Here is a 17,001-nt window from a genome sequence, read left to right as displayed (position 1 = left end):
GCAGCACCACTGGGGGCTCCATTCTGTGCCTTCAAATTGTTCACAACTTATGATGGCCTAAGACAAACCTATCATGGGGTTTACTAGGTAAGTTTTTTTCAGGGGCGTCTGCCTTTACCAGAGTCCGAGGGGGTGTGACTTGTCCATGGTCACCCAGTGAGTTTCTATGACCATAGAGGAACCTGAACCCTGGTCTCCAGAGTTGTAGTTCAATACTACAACCACCACCCCATGCTAGTTCTCAAAGAAGTCATCTTAAAAAAAAACACACACAAAAAGGTGAGTCAACATGCTTAGAACTTTATTGAACATGGATTGCACAAACTTTTTTATTCACCTCAACGAAGATTCAGTGACTAAAGTTTATTGACAGTGGTTAGATTTTTCAAGGTAAATGTCCACTTGACTGAAATGATGGGTTAGAGTAGTAGTCTCTGTTTCCCTTAGTTCCTAACCTGGAGGCCAACCCAGTTGTCGGCCACCAAGGACATGAAGGTGTATATGGTAGACAGACTGGCCGCCATCTGGACCTTCATTGATCACCATTCGGAAACCCTTGGCCAAGCCCAATTCAGCTGCACATTTCTTGCCAACAATCATTAAGTGTCCAAGAAGCTGAAAAGGGAAAGAAAAGAAAACACAATTCCAGTCATTAAGGCAAACATGCAGGTTTGGGGTGACAAAAGCAAAATTTCAGAAATGCACACAGAGAATCAGACTTCAGTCAATGGGAATTTTAATTAGTCAGCTCCTGAACTGATCTAAATAATCTGAAGAATTAAATCAGATGTCAGTAAATAAAACCAGCACAGACAAGTTGCAGACCCATCCTTTCCTAAGCAGGGTCCAAAGCAGGATTTTTTTCTAAACCCGGTTCTATGGGCTTTAGTTTGATCCAGTAGATCTCATTGTTTTCATACTTCTACCACAACTGAAACACACAGCTGACTCCCTGCCCCAAATTCATTTACTTCTCAAAATAAATGAAGAATATTTTCAATTCACATTTAGGGCCAGATTTTTCAGAGGTCTCTATTCCAGTTTTCAGGGATATGACCTCTGTCTTCTTATTCAAACCACTGAGCTAATATCATGTATTCGTCAACAATGTTACATCAGTGCTATTCTTTTTTAAAAAAAAGTCATTGGTACAGAAGAGCCAGAGTCAAAGACACTTTTCAGAATATTCTCAAGCACTAGGAAAATGTATTCCATCCAAAATACTCTTCTCCTCTACTTCATTCTTTAGGTTAGACTACAGACTTGAGCTTTACCAACCCATCTTGTTAATGTGAGGGAATTGTACTAAAAACTTCAGCATCTGCCATCCTGTGATAACTTGGATAAGAGTTATAGAGAGCTTGGGAAGTAACTTCTAAAAATTACAATTGGCCCTCCACATTTTCAAGTTTAACTTTGACAGATTTGATTGTTTGTTGATTTGAATAATATGTCTCTAGGAATCACCAGGTTATCCAGAAAGAAGCTGCCTATAGAGTCACTTTGGAGGAGCTAGACATTTTTATTGAGGTGTTCACTCAGATAAAAAGAAATAGTGATTTTTTTCATGTTTTTCCCATTTTTTTCAGGGGTGCTATGCCCCTAACCCCCACAAAAGCGGAGAGCTTACTGGAGGTATTGTTATCATTCCATCTGACCAGAAGCTATTGTTGTAACTTTTTAAAAAAACAATACTTTACATTCGTATTCGATTGCTGCCATAATGTTATGGCAGGGATCACTGGTATATTCATCACTAAGGCAGTGACAAATCACTTCTGGTTTTACAGTCACTCCTCCCATCCAGCAATTCTAAGCTGCATGGGAGCTTTCCTAGCTCTAGGCCCTATTCTGTAGAGATTCGGCACTAGGAGAGCCCCCATACAACTTGGTGCAGCTGTGGGAAAAGCTGGCCCTCCGTGAATGAATCAATTATGTGCTTCAGCGACTGCCAAAAACAGAACGCGTTGCAGTTTACTCATTATCTAGCTGCTTCTAAGGCTCTGCTGATAATATTTCTGACATTACAGTACTCATATTTACATGGTTCTAATTCAGTCCTACAAGAAACTAAGCAAACTTGATAATCTAACACTACCACTTACATCATGAAGCCCTGTCCCTATATTCCATCACTCAAAGATAATTCTGCTTTGTTTTCAGGCACCCGTCATACGGTCCCACAAGCAAACAAATACATCCAGCCTTCTGCATTCACTGGGGTTAACAGCACAGGATCTCCACAAAAGCAGAAAAACTGAATGGTCTCACTTTTTAATTTTTTACCTGAGAGAACACTTCTCAAGGAAACTCTAATTACTCCTGTGCAAGTCTATGGTCATCTTCTGGAGGAACCTGACCACAGAGCTGTACTAAAGGACCTAGAGTTTCCTAGACAGACCCATATTAATAAAATCCTCAAATGTCAAACCTGCAAATGTGGAGGGCAGACTATGTGTCCTGGTGACATAAAGAATGAACACTTGATATACAAACAACTCTTTGCAGTTATTGCAAAAAGAAATAAGTAGCCTGTTTATGACTAGTTACTTTCAAGAATACTTCTCATAAAACATTCTGTGCTTTATACTTTTTTCTGAGCCATACAATATATATTTTAATGGCAATGACATGTTCTAAAGATCATTTAAGACCAGTCCCATGTGCTTATGACAACTGCATTAATACCAAACACACTTGGTGAAAGCTTTGATAAAGTAATATGATTTATTTGATTTATGACCCAGCTTTCCAGACTAAAACGGAATTACTGAATTAGGACTTCAAACAACAGAAGTGTTCAATTGAGGGAAGACAGAGTGGGAAAAGCTAGTATATTTATATTCATATTGTGAATTTGAGAAGCATATAAAGATATCAAGTATAGAAAAAGATTGAATGGCTCACCATGTGCAATATGGAAATTATGACAATTACCACTTGTTATCATGGCTCCTGATCTATTTAACACAGATCAGTAAAATCCTCAGAGTGGATTTAAGGTGATGTTTCAAGGTGCATCCAAAGATAATTTCTAATCAGTGTAGATGTGGCCAAAGGATTTGTTTAGCATCCTTCTGAAAATTGTTGAAAGAAATGGTTTGAATTTATTCTCATGCTGAAAAGCTGAACCTTGCTTAAATAATTAAAAGCCCTTCTGCAATACTTACAGCTTCATCAGAATCTTGTGCTTGAGAGAGCTGAGAAATAGGCTTCTTAGGAACCACTAAGAAATGTGTTGGAGCTTGTGGAGAAACATCATGGAACGCAAGGCACTGAGAAAAAGAGAAAAGTTTTTAGTACATACTCCTGAATACCAAAAATGGAATTGATTTTTTAGTCCAGCATCAAAAACTACCACATATATTTGTGTACAAGCTGACTTCAAGGGAGGTTTTGGGGGCAAAATTATGGATTTTGATATGATCTGTGGATAAGTTAAGAGTCAATCTACAGGGAGGGAAAACACCAAAGCCACCTGGGGACCAGCTTCCCTTGGCCACAATCACTGCCATTTTCCCACCCAGATATTCAAAAAGGCAGAAAAGAATGCTTCTTTTAGGTATTCCTAAGACTAAGTTCTTGCCTTTCATCATTGTATTGGGAGATAATTTCTTTTTAAAATGAGTATTTACATTTAACTGTAGTTGGCCAACATTATTGGGGTAGTTTTTGACTAAAATTTCAAAGATGTACACATGAGTACATACAGGATGTACCTTATGACACAAGGTAATTTTAAATAATTTAAAATAAAGTATTTTAAAATAATTCTGTGCACAAAACAAAATGTGTGTACATCGAACCATCGGAAAAGAAAGTGTTGTCGAAGGCTTTCATGGCCGGAATTCACAGGGTTGTTGTGTGTTTTCCGTGCTGTATGACCATGTACCAGGAGCATTCTATGGATGAAACTTCAGGAGAGAATGCTTCTGGAACATGGCCATACAGCACGGAAAACACACAACCCCAGAAAAGAAAGCTGTCATTATCCTAGTCACTCATGTGGTCAGTTCAGATTTTGAAATATTTTCACTTCAGAATTCTGGAGAAGGGATACCATACATTTTTCATAGGACTAAGCACACTCAAACTCAAGTCAGACTACTTCTACAACTGGCATATAAAGGAATGCACAGTCATTTCTACTAGAAGGAGGAGGCTTCAGTACAGTAACATACAGACAACCCATAAATAATTTCAAACTTGGAATACAGATAGCAATATGACTTTCTGGTTCCAGAAATACTACAGTCTATTTTGGGATCCAGTTTCTAGTTTTCATGTACTTATTACTTCCAGCTAGCCAGAAAAAGAGAATTTTATTTTCATATCAATGTACAGTAGCTCTAACAAGTTTGTGATTTTGATTAAAGAGAAATCATGATCAAATTTCTGTAAAGACTAGGACTTACTGTTTCTTTGCTACAATATTGAGATAAGTTGGCCTGGCATTATAAAGATTTGAAAAATAGTAGTATTTTCTTACTGTAAAAATAAACTAAGATAGTCATTTAGATGAAGTGGATCTATTTAATAAATATAACTACCAGTTGTGAAGTTGAAAGTCATATGTTTATTATTAGTAGTGTTAGTTTTTTATGCTTTGTATTCTTACTATTGTTATTATCTTATATTTCAAAAGTTTTTTATTATAAACAGAAATATGTGCCAATTTTTATGCTAATAGAGATACAGCAGAGTCTCACTTATCCAACATAAACGGGCCAGCAGAATGTTGGATAAGCAAATATGTTGGATAATAAGGAGGGCTTAAGAAGAAGCCTATTAAAAATCAAATTAGGTTATGATTTTACAAATTAAGTACCAAAACATGCTTTACAACAAATTTGATAGAAAAAGTAGTTCAATATGAAATAATGCTATGTAGTAATTACTGTATTTACAAATTTAGCACCAAAATATCACGATTTATTCGAAAACATCGACTACAAAAATGTGTTGGATAATCCAGAACGTTGGATAAGCGAGTGTTGGATAAGTGGGACTCTATATTAAAAAATAAGAAAATAATATCCTTTCCATTTATCTAGCAAAACACCTAAATCATTTGAAGTGAGTATATTAGTGCAACAAATATTACGAAATACTCTGAGTCAGCATTCTAGGATAATAATTTACCCTTTTGAATTTTTACAGCAAAGAGAATGCATTTCAGAAAGGGTGGTCAATCTATTGACAACAGCTACACACAATTTTTTTTCCATGGCTAGCAATCTCTTCTATTCTATTCACTACATATTACTATTTCTACTATATGTTTCATACTTCATTCCTTTTTCAAGTAATTGTTAGCTCACATAAAACTGATCTATTATCCAGGGACACTCAACACAGGTGATTGTCTGTCTAACAAAAATAGGAAATATTAAATTTTCACCCCACTTACTTAACCAACAAAGTTCTGGTTAGTGAAAAAAGAAAGTAAAATTGGCCTCTCTTGTTCTGAAGCAATCTGAGAGGAGGAGGTCAGAAAGGAAAGTCAGATGATGTCACTATTTTCATCTACCACAGACCTGGGAAAACTGGAAGACAACTAATTCTGAATATTCATTGCCTAAGAATATTTATGCAGCCACCATAAATCTACAGGAGACTTGAAGGCACATGCACACATAGTTATGGGGTTGGAGAATATACAAAAGCACCAGAATCCCTTCTGAGCTTGGAAACTAAGAAGGGTCAATCCTGCTTAATACTTGGACAGGAAGCTGCCAACGAATAGACACTATAGCAGCATGTCTGCACTTTAGGCTAGCTTTTAGAGGTAGGAACTGTCAGAATCACCTCTGAGTACTCCTTGCTAAAGAAAACTCTTGTAGGCACATACACAAGAGAGAGGCATCACCACTGTTATTGCAGCATTCCCTAATAATCTCCGAGTGTTACACCCACTTCAAGAGATTTGGGGCTTTTTGCTAGATAAATGGAAAGGCCTACTTTCTAATTATGACCATTACAGGTTCAGGTTCAGGCCCAGGCTATTTGGCTGATCCCATCTCTTTATATATGTCTATTCAGGCCCTAAGATATTCAGGAGAGACCCTTCTCTTGGTCCCAACTCCATCTCAAACACAATTGGTGGGAACAAGAGAGAGGGCCTTCTCAGTGGCTGCCCCTCAACTGTGGAACTCCCTGCCCAGGGAAGCCAGAGTGGCCCCTCCCTGCTGTCCTTGCGGTAGCAAGCTAAAACCTTTTTATTCAGATAGGCTTTTAAAGAAGAAGGTGCTTAAGATCTAGTCAGAGGGTGCTGTGGTTTTTTATGGTTTTGCTGGATTTTAACTGTGAATTTTTAGTGTTTGTGCTTAATTCTATTTTAATTTTTGCACATTTATATATTTTAAATTGTGTACTAATGCTTTTATGTCAAGCCGCTTTGAGTACCCTTTGGGGAGATAAAGCAGGCTATAAAATAAATAAATAAATTACTGTACGTTGATGTGTAGCATGAAGAGCCCATTGCACTTACGCCCTATAGACTTCTTCCCTTTTTCTTTGTGAAGGAAAGGCATCTAGACAAATATATGGAGGCTGAGTCCTGAGATTGGAAAAGTTGCATTTTCTACTATAACTTCCAGAAAAATCTTGAGTCAGTATGACTACCCAAATTCCAGTTAATAATTGTAAAAGTTAAAGGTTTCCCCTCGACATTAAGTTTAGTGGTGTCAGACTCTGGGAGTTGGTGCTCATCTCCATTTCTAAGCCAAAAAGCCGGCATCGTCCGTAGACGCCTCCAAGATTATGTGGCCGGCATAACTGCATGAAGCACCATTACCTTCCTGCCAGAATGGTACCTATTGATGTACTCACATTTGCATAGTTTCGAACTGCTAAGTTGGCAGTAGCTACGGCTAACAATGGGAGCTCACCCTTCTTCCTGAATTTGAACCACCAACCTTTTGGTCAGCAAATTCAAAAGTTCAGTGGTTTAACCTGCTGCACCACAGGGGCTCCTAACAATTGTAGTAGTACGTAGTAATAATAATGACAAGGTATTTATAACCTGCTTTTCCCCCAAATCAGGGATCAAATCCAACTCACAAAATTTAAATGAAGAGTGAAATTAGAAACATAGAAAAAATAAAAAAAATTTAAACTAACTGCAGTATTTATTAATTATTAGCCCATAGAGCAAGCAGGCATGGGCAAACTTGGGTCCTCCAGGTGTTTTGGACTTCCACTCCCACAATTCCTCACAGCCTACCGGCTGTGAGGAATTGTGGGAGTGGAAGTCCAAAACACCTGGAGGGCCCAAAGTTTGCCCTTGCCTGCCATAGAGCCATCTTACCCAGCGGGGCCTCTCTTTACCTTCTCATCCTCGAAGATGATTTTGGCGGGGATCTCTTTGCGGATGATCTTCCCGAAGATGGTGTCTCCGCCCGGCTGGGCCACCTGCGCCTTGCTGATCTCGTCGGCCATCTTGCTCCGGGGCCGAGGGGACGTGCCTGCGCACTCGTGCCCGCAAAGACGTCTTCAGCCCGGGCCCCGCCCACCTCTCGTGCTTGACCAGTGGCGAGAGAGCTCATAGACCAAAGAACGCATTCTGTGTGTCTTATAAAGATCCGTCTTATTGGTCCGCTCTGCTGTCCCTCATCTCCGACTCTCACTTATCATGCAATCATATTCGTAAACTGCAGAAGAGGCAGGCTTCTACACTTGGACTTCAACTCCCAGAAACGTTAGCTGCCTTGGCCAATGAGAAAGGATTCTGGGAAATGAAGTCCTACATTACCGGAAGAACACTGCTCTAAAGCATTGCCTCCTCTGTGGCGTGTCATCCAAACCTATGACATTAACTCTTCGCATTCCAACGAAGCTCTGCCTCTGGTCTTCCTTTCGTTGTATTACTGCAGCCTTGAATGCTGCATAACTGGGGCAGCAACAAGGGCAAGCCCTTGAGCCCTCGAATTGAGGAGAATCTGTAGGTTTGAAAAGTCTAGGTTACATTCATTAGGAGGCGGGAATAGACGAAAGGAAAGCTCTGATTTGTCGTTGGTCTCCAGGCGGCGTTTTCTATTGGTCCTTGACGAACTCGTCTGCTGTCATTGTATCATTAATGAGCTCTACATTCTAAAGAGGCGGGAAGAGAAGGAAGGAAGGCGATGATTGGTCACGGTATTCCATCCGGCGTTTTCTATTAGTCCCTTGCCGAAACCTGACAGACGGAGTAGGCGTGGCTTCGCCTCTTTCAGAACCGTGGGCTTCTACTCTTTTGCAGGGTTGATTGTTGCGATGAGAAAACGGGAGGTCAGTAGGGCATCCTGGGCGTAAGGTGGGGAGGGAGGGGGCTCATAACAAAACGTGGGTGGTAGAAATAGATAGGAGACGTCTGCGGTTGGTAGGTAAGGCTTTTGGCCCTCCAAATATGGTTGGGCTTCAACTCCCATCATCCCTATCCCACATTTGGGGGATGATGGGAGTTTTACTCTGAGGACATCCAAGGAGCCAAACATTCCCCACTCCTACTTTAGTGTTTAAAGAACTACCGTAGTTCCTCCAGATTTTGCGTCTAGACTGTGCAATTAATTCAGTTTGACATCACTTTAACTACCAGGACTCAATATTATGGAATCCTGGGAGTTATACATTAGCTCCCAGCTAACACCTCCCAACAAAGGATTCCCCCAGGCAGTAAGCCAGACCTTGAAGCTGAAAGGCTATTCAGTGCTAATCAAGGTGGCCAGTTGAAGCATTCACCCCTGTCTCAAGCAGACAAGAGTTCTTTCTCCCACCCTGGACCTTCCACATATATATAAACCCCACTTGACTAAGATTCCAACAGACCTCACAATCTCTAAGGATGCCTGCCATAATTGCGGAGGGAAACATCAGGAAAGAATGCCATATAGCCTGGAAAACTCACAGCAGTGCAGTGATTCCGGCTATTTATTTATTTCGTGTCAAAAACATTGCATAAATAAATGTGAAACTGATAAAAATAGAGGGAACACAAGGAGCCCCTGCTGACACAGCAGGTTAAACCACTGAGCTGCTGAACTTGCTGACTAAAAGGTTGGTGGTCGAATCCAGAGAGTGGAGTGAGCTCCCGCTGTTAGCTCCAGCTTATCCTAACCTAGCAGTTCAAAAACATGCAAATGTGAGTAGATCAATAGATACTGTGCCAGCGGGAAGGGAAGGGCGCTCCATGCAGTCATGCCGGCCACATGACCTTGGAGGTGTCTACGGATAATGCTGGCTCTTTGGCTTAGAAATGGAGATGAGCACCAACCCCAGAGTCGGACACAACTAGACTGAATGTCAGGGGGAAACTTTTACCTCTACCTTACAAGCGGCTAAATAATTTTTAACCAAAAATGGGCAACAGCAACCATATTGTCTGTAGCTTTAAACAATTCTTCCTCTGAGCATGAGGCAGGGCATTGTGGGCAAGCAGACAGAAGCTGAGTTGTTTTCTGCTCCACAATCACACATGATAGAGGATTCTTCTAGGTAATGGTGCCATTTTGCCAGGTTGTCTTTTGAGGGGACATGGAAAGAGCCTCCTCAAAGACTGAGTAATACAGTTGGGCATCCCCTGGGCAACATTTCTTGTAAATGGCTAATCTTTCCAACCCAAAAGCATTGCTTTAAAACATTTTTCAAATTCCAGCCATGAAAGCCTTTGACAACATATTTGTTTCTGCCTGTACAATATTGTTCACTTCTTCCTCTTTTTAGCTGTCCTCTTTTAAATGGAAACACATTCAACAAAAGGATGGATCCATCCTGTTAGCTGTGGATCTGTATTCCCAAGCATGCTGTAATCTTATATTCCTGATCATTCGCTGGAAAAATACGAATAGCCAATAAATCCCAGGTGCTGTTGGCAATATTTCAGAGGAAGGAACTGGTCAAACCACCTCAGAATAGTTTTGTCTGTGAAAACACTGTAAAGTTTATGAGGTTGCCCTAAGTCAGTGGTTCTCAAATTGTGGATCCCCAAATGTTTTGGCTTTCATCTTCCAGAAATCCTAACAGCTGATAAATTGACTGGGATTTCTGGGAGTTTTAGGCCAAAGCACTTGGGGACCCACAGGTTGAGAACCACTGCCTTAAGTTGACAGGTGACTTGAAGACACATGCACACAAATAGTGTTCTTACATAAATTTTTACTCTATGCTCCCTTTCTTCAACTTCTTGCCTGTTTGGGGAGAAAAATATCTAGGATACCAAATTTGCAAAAGTGCAAGTGGGATAACAACATAAATCTGCTAATGTTCTCTTGCATTGATAGGTCTTGAAACTTTTCAAATCTTTGCACAGAACAAGGCAAGAAGTTTTCAAAAATGACTCCAGAGCCCTAGAAGGTAAATATCCAAGGCTTTGTTGTTTTCTTATTGAAATGACAATCTTTTAGTATGCTGCAAGCTTTTGAGCGCAATCGGTTGACCTAACTAGCATCTTCCATATGACAGATACGGTGATCTGTGGGACCAGTATCCACAGCATGCAGCCAACACATCCACTCCTAATCTAACATACTGTTTCCTTCACGGTATTCTGCAAAATTACATGATTATATTTTACTGGGTGTGAGAGAGATATAGTATATACATTCAAGTGGCTGGTTCTCTGCTGTAGCTTCATCTCCTTGCAGTATAATAACATGGATATCTAGCTGTCTAATTCCTCATGTGAATTGTATTGTAAACTTAAGCAGAAGGGAGACATTCCTTTCCATTTAAGTTGAGTTATGGCATGATCTGAAGCCACTCTGAATCTTTCAGTATGATTTTGTTATGATGTATACAACTATGTTTGGGGGGCAGGGGAGCAATTAGTGTCACTTTCACTGGTGTGGAACTGTATTCCTTTGAAATGTTGCCCAAAGCTCTTTTTAGAACTATCACAACCTTTTATTTTAGCTATTGTTAGGACAGAAAAAACTGAGAAGACTGCTTTTTTCTGATGCCTAATACATTTTTGTTCTCTCTTATTATCTTTTAAAATGGGATTTACTGGAATGTTCTTCTTTATCTGATTTGTACTCTTGTGCCTTTGATTTGTATGACTCTATGGTGAGCTTATAATAGGGGGGGAGTATCACTTCCCCAGTGTAACCCAATGGGTTTTCCTGGCTAAGCAGGGTGTCTATAAAATTCATTTGAATTGAGATGTTTTGTGCTGTTGTCTCTGGTTTCCAGGAAGTTCTAGTTGGGTTTCTTCCACTTGCAGCACTGCACTCTGCTGTCTTCTCACTTATCATGCAGTCAGGTTGCTAAACTGCAGAACAGGCAGGCTTCTATGTTTTGAGAATGTAAAGTGGTGATATTAGATGACACATAGGGTTCATACACTATAGAATTAATACAGCTTGACACCACATTAACCGGCATATTGAACCATGGCAGTTAAAGTAGTATCAAACCGCATTATTTATTACACTGAGTTACAATAAACTTCTACCGTAATACAGTATAAAGTAATAATAAATAGTATTTATAAACGAATGCATCAACTTGACTGGGTAATATAGATATATCTATTTTATTATTATTATGCTTCTTGTTAAAATTAGTAAAATACAAAATTGAAAATCATACTGTAAATTTATAAATAACAGTAAAGCAATGCCAGTGGTTCCCAAACTCTATCCCTCCAGGTGTTTTGGACTTCAACTCCCAGAAGAATGTTGTGAAATCTGTTGCTGGATGTAAACCTGAATACTGTAAAGAGCAGTGTTCTGATTTACTAGAAACAAATTGTGGCAGCATCCACTGCTGGGGGAAACACTTTTCTAGCTCATCAGCTCAGCATGATCTGAATGCTGGACTGTGGCTCTGGAGACCAGAGTTCGAATTTCTACTCGTCCACTGCAGTGTTTATCATAATATTAAAATTGCGAAAGAGATGTAAATGGAATCCCTGGCTTTATACTTCTCCAAAAAAGTCATATTCTATTTAATAGGTGTTAAACCTATGCTGGAAGTTTGTGTCTGTATTATAACATTACAATGTTAGCAAAACAGGACATAGAGAGTTCTTCAGACAGAGATGAAACTTACAGAGAAATTTTCATAGTCAAATATGTATATTGTAGTCTATACATTATGTTTCCAAGTTGAATAATAGAACTATGATCATAAACTATTCTGCATCTGGGCTGTCTCCAACTCTGAAGTCACAATTCCTTCATCTACTAAAATGCTTTAAAAGGAATCCCACTGGGTGACCTTGGGGCAGACACATTCTCTCAGCTTCAAAGGCAAACCCTCTCTAAACAAATCTTGCCAAGAAAATCCCATGAAGGGGGTAAGGCAAAAACTACTTTATAGCAGACAACAGCAGCAACCTCAGTGGTTGCAAATATAGTTGTGACAATAGAAACATAACATTGTGTTTTGTGTTGTTGGAATTTATTTTTAATTATTGACTGTAGTAATCTGCTACAGATTTGCATGCTGTTTGCCTAGCCTAAATGCTAAGTAACAAAAATTAAAAGATAAATGCATTTTTCTCCTCTCTTTTTCCCTATTTATTCAGCTGGAAGACATAAGATTAACGAAGAATTCAAAAATAGTAAAAATGTGACTTCTCCTGAAAGGATAGCTGAGGTATGTTCGTGAGACTCTCTTCTGCCACTAAGGTCTGGTCTGAACTGCAAGCATAAACTGGTTTAACGATCCAACTCCTACTTTCTCCCCACAAATATTTGGGAATTGAAAGGAAGCCTGGGTTATCTAGCAACAAAATTGTGAATCCCTTTATAAAACTGCAATTCATGCCGCAAGGAAGAAGTCATGGCAGAGACCACAACTTAAACCATATTATAGATATGTAGCATGTGTGTCAGAAACCATATACAGCATTTAAAAGTCAGAACCCAAATAAAAGGTGATTTCTCGCTGGTGTAAGGATGCCAAAGTTTTGGAGGGTGAATACAGTTGTTAGTCCCATTTTTATTTTGCAGTCAGTCTTCTTTACAAAATTCCAACCACTTGAGCTCTGAAAACATATTGCATATATTAATCAGAATTGTAATAAACTGGATACCAAGGAAAGAAAAATGTGTACCTAAAGGTTGTTGTGACTATTGAAGAGAATGATAGAAAATGAGCAACCACAAAATAGGTTGGTATTTGAGGAATTCTATTACATTAAAAAAGATGGAACAGAAACAGGCCCATTTTGTTTTATCTGGGATTAATATTGTGGTTTACGCTCACCTCCCTTCCCCCCAAGGAGCAGTCAGAATATCACTTCACAGTTCTAAAAAATCAATATTCTGTCTTTTGATGTGCACAGTATAGCTTGTACTCTTTTCAGTCCTGGAAATAACTTGCTTTGAGTGATTAAAAGGCAGAAGGTACTGCAGTTCTCTAAGAAAACCAGTTCTTCCTTTGCGTGATAATTATGCAGTATGTTTTAAGGCTACTTATTTACCATTCAATCAGATCTATTTGTTTCTCTTCACAGCTTTTGAAAATTGGTTCAGATGTAGAAGTTATACTCAGAACATCTGTTCTTCAAGGCGTTCATATAGGTGACCACAAATTGTGTAAGCAGAAAATTTCTACTCTGGAAATATAAGATGTTAAAGCAGACATGTAGCACTGACTATAGTAAGATGTGTTGTTGACGGCTTTCATGGCCAGAATATGGAGCCCCTGGTGGCGCAGTTGGTTAAACCCTTGTGCTGGCAGGACTGATGACTTGAAGGTTGGGTTGCTGACCTGAAGGTTGCCGGTTTGAATCCAGATGAGCTCTCTCTATCAGCTGTAGCTCAATGCAGGAACATGAGAAGCCTCCCACAAAGATGGTAAAAACATAAAAAACATCTGGGCATCCTCTGGGCAACGTCCTTGCAGATGACCAATTCTCTCACACCAGAAGCGACTGGCAGTTTCTCAAATCGCTCCTGACACACACAAAAATGGCCGGAATCACTGGGTTGCTGTGAGTTTTCTGGAATGTATGGCCATGTTTCAGAAGCATTCTCAGATCACAACAGACTTCACAAGTTTTGAGGATGCCTACCATAGATGTGGGCAAAATGTCAGAAGAGAATGCTTCTGGAATGTGGCCATACAGCCTGGAAAACTCACAGCAACCCGACTATAGTAAGCTTTGTGCGCAGAAATTTTGTGTGTAATTTATTTTATTGCATTTCAATTTGATTTCCTTCACATAGGTTAGTCTGAAATGGAGAGGACCACAATGAACTCTTGAAGAGACTAAATGTTTATTTCAGATTTTCAGTGACATGATAGATTCAAAATAACAGACAGAAAAGTGATGAAATACTGTTTTTTCATCCTGTTTCTCCTGAAGCCCATCCATGCCCTCAGTCTTGAATACCATGGTATCTTAGTGATATAGCCCCGTGCTATATCACTAAGATACCACTTTATGCTAGTGAATGTTGGGAAAATAAATGCCATATACCATTTTTTCAGTGAATTGTGACATATTCTGGTTGTCGGCAGGTCAGTTTCATTCAATTACAGAGTTGGGGCATTGGAATCTCACTTTAGTTGAGAAAATTCCCTGTTGCTAACCTTCAAATAAATTCATAAAGCACCTCATAGTTCACCAAGTGTAAGGTGTTTTTTCTAATTGAATTGACCCCTGATGCAAAAAATTTAAACCACTGAAATACAAATTACCTGGAATATAGCAGTAGATCTCAATCTACCCAGTCTACCAGCATGCACTCTGGGTAGTTTTTGACACTTCGAGGTAAGATTTGAAATTTATAATGGAGCTTGGGAAAGAGATCAGTATAATTATGCTTTTGTTTTAATATACTTTTCATCAAATAAGTCCATTCTTTCCTTCTTCTCCCCCTGATCTCCCATTTTTTTTTCAAAAAGTGGTAGCAGGAATTGTGGGAGTGAGGGCAATGCCATGACAAGATTCAATGTGGGATGTGAGTCATATCTACCATGTGAAGACTGAGTTAGTGTCACTCAGATAGAACCACCTATAGGAACGTTGGAAGACATCTTATACCAAGTCAGAGTATTTGTCCGTCTTTGCTATTGTTGCTTGCATAGAGGGACTTGGGTAGGTGTTCTTTATATCAACTGCTACGTGACTCTTTTCTAACCAATACTACCAAGAGTTGAGACTGGGGCCAACTCCATGCAAAGTATGTGTTGTACCACCACACTGTGGTCCTTTCTCCTGCTATCTAGAGCTTAACCGAGATTTCTGGGTCTTTTGATTTATGCACACTGCCCTTCTGCCCCCATTACAAAGCGGGCTTATGCTAGGATTTCAGCCTTTGTCTTTAGGCTTTTAGATAGGACTACTTAAACTAATCTGACAGCCTTGAGGAACACAGCTCTCAAGTGCCATATGGTCACAACTCTGAAAAAGTCAAGGACTGATAAAGAACTGCAGTGTTCAACTCCAGCTGGATGGTCTTCTTTTTCCCTTTTAAAGAAAATCTGTAAGATAAGCAAGGAAGTAAATCACACTATATACATATGATTTTTCCATGTTAAAATCTTTTTTTTCATCTTGAAAGTGTAAAAATGGTAGAGTACTTCCATAGCAGTGGCTGTCTCCTTGCTAATTACAATAGATGGTTCATTCCAGATACATGCTGAGCATCCCTTATCTGGAATTCCAAAATACTCCAAAATCCTCAATTTTCCACATGGGTGGCTGAGATAGCGACACCTTTGCTTTCTGATGATTCATTGTATACAAACTTTGGTCCATGCACAAAATTATTAAAAATATAGCATATAAAATTAGCTTCAATCTATGTGTATAAGATATATATGAAACAGACATGAGGTCTTGGGTCTGAGTTCCAAGATATATCATTATGTATGTATCTGGAAATACAGGTATTCCATAATCTGAAAACATCTGAAATCTAACATACTTCTGGTCCCAAGCATTTTGGATAAGGCATACTCAGCTTGTACTATAAATGAAAAAATGTTTTCCCATCTTAACGGATTTTTCGTGGGTAAAAAAGAGAACAGATTAACACAGGAGGGTTAAAAGTGGAATGTATTTCAGAATCATATGATTCTGTAAACAATACATTATCAGGTGATTGGGCATTAAATACCTTATTTGGAAGTATCCATTATTACTGTAAGAAATGGATTGTTCTTTCTAGCTGTCAGGACATAAACATTATAAGATAGTACAGTACTAATTGACATCAGGAAAAAGAATGTTTCTCTTAGTTCTTCAAGCTCCTTTATGACTCAGGCTGATGAAGAAGTGATTGATCTGTCTTTGTAATGGTCTAACAGCTTGTATTTTCTTTTCTAGTGCTGAGAGCAAGAAAAGACTTGCTTCTAGAAAACGTCCCTTTCTCTGAAATGCCAAAGCAAAAGACCTGAGTTGGAAGGAATAAACTTTCATGTTGTTAATCCTGCTTTGTGACCCCCCCCCTTCACATTAGTTATTAATTTCTGTAATATCTTTCCTGTAAGTTCTTAACAACAAATATTTCTTATATTTGTGTTTACATAATTAACAGAAAGTATTGGTTTTTTGCTGATACATACAGGAAATTATCTCAATTCTATTGTTTACTAGTTCAGAAGAAAGTACTGTATATTGAATGTTATTGTCAAACCTTTCTCCTTAGTTCAGAATAGAATACTTTGAATAAAATTTTTGCTTTTTTGCTTTTTAAAAATTATAAAATGGTGACATGAAAATTCTCTTTCCTGTCATAATTTTTATATATAACTGTTAATCTATAATAGAGGGAATTCAAGGTCACATCATATGTTTAAAAGACTATTTGATGCCTTTATGCTTGAATAAAGAAGTATTGACAAGTGTTATAAATATATGTTGTAAATATTGTAAGATGAAGCATATACTAGTTACCACTTAGAAGTAACTCTCTGTGGATTCAATGGGGCTTCTTTCCAGGCAATTAAGTATGCAGCCTAATTTGGACCAATATATATCATTTGAGCAATTAACTTCATGGCAATTTCAGGTCATCATCTTTATTTGTTCATTTATTTAAAATATTTATTTACATCACACCCTTC

At 38.7% G+C, this 17,001-nt stretch overlaps 2 protein-coding genes across 2 annotated transcripts; one reads left to right on the top strand and one right to left on the bottom strand.

Annotated features, from left to right (window-relative positions):
- Positions 1-280: 280 nt before the first annotated feature.
- On the bottom strand, positions 281-7,496 carry hint1 (histidine triad nucleotide binding protein 1). Its single transcript, XM_003216409.4, has 3 exons — positions 7,330-7,496; positions 3,171-3,275; positions 281-615 (listed from the first exon to the last, which is right to left on the bottom strand). The coding sequence occupies exons 1-3, from the start codon at positions 7,438-7,440 to the stop codon at positions 451-453; spliced, it is 381 nt and encodes a 126-aa protein (XP_003216457.1). The 5' UTR covers positions 7,441-7,496; the 3' UTR covers positions 281-450.
- A 499-nt stretch (positions 7,497-7,995) lies between these two features.
- Positions 7,996-16,789, top strand: lyrm7 (LYR motif containing 7). The gene is made up of 5 exons (XM_003216410.4): positions 7,996-8,268; positions 10,257-10,329; positions 12,506-12,576; positions 13,439-13,520; positions 16,262-16,789. The coding sequence occupies exons 1-5, from the start codon at positions 8,254-8,256 to the stop codon at positions 16,330-16,332; spliced, it is 312 nt and encodes a 103-aa protein (XP_003216458.1). The 5' UTR covers positions 7,996-8,253; the 3' UTR covers positions 16,333-16,789.
- The last annotated feature ends 212 nt before the right edge of the window (positions 16,790-17,001 follow it).

This window comes from Anolis carolinensis, chromosome 2 (genome assembly GCF_035594765.1).
Source record: "Anolis carolinensis isolate JA03-04 chromosome 2, rAnoCar3.1.pri, whole genome shotgun sequence".
Lineage (NCBI taxonomy): Eukaryota > Metazoa > Chordata > Lepidosauria > Squamata > Dactyloidae > Anolis > Anolis carolinensis.
Note: the sequence above shows the minus strand (reverse complement) of the source record. Positions and strands in the feature narration are given on the sequence as shown.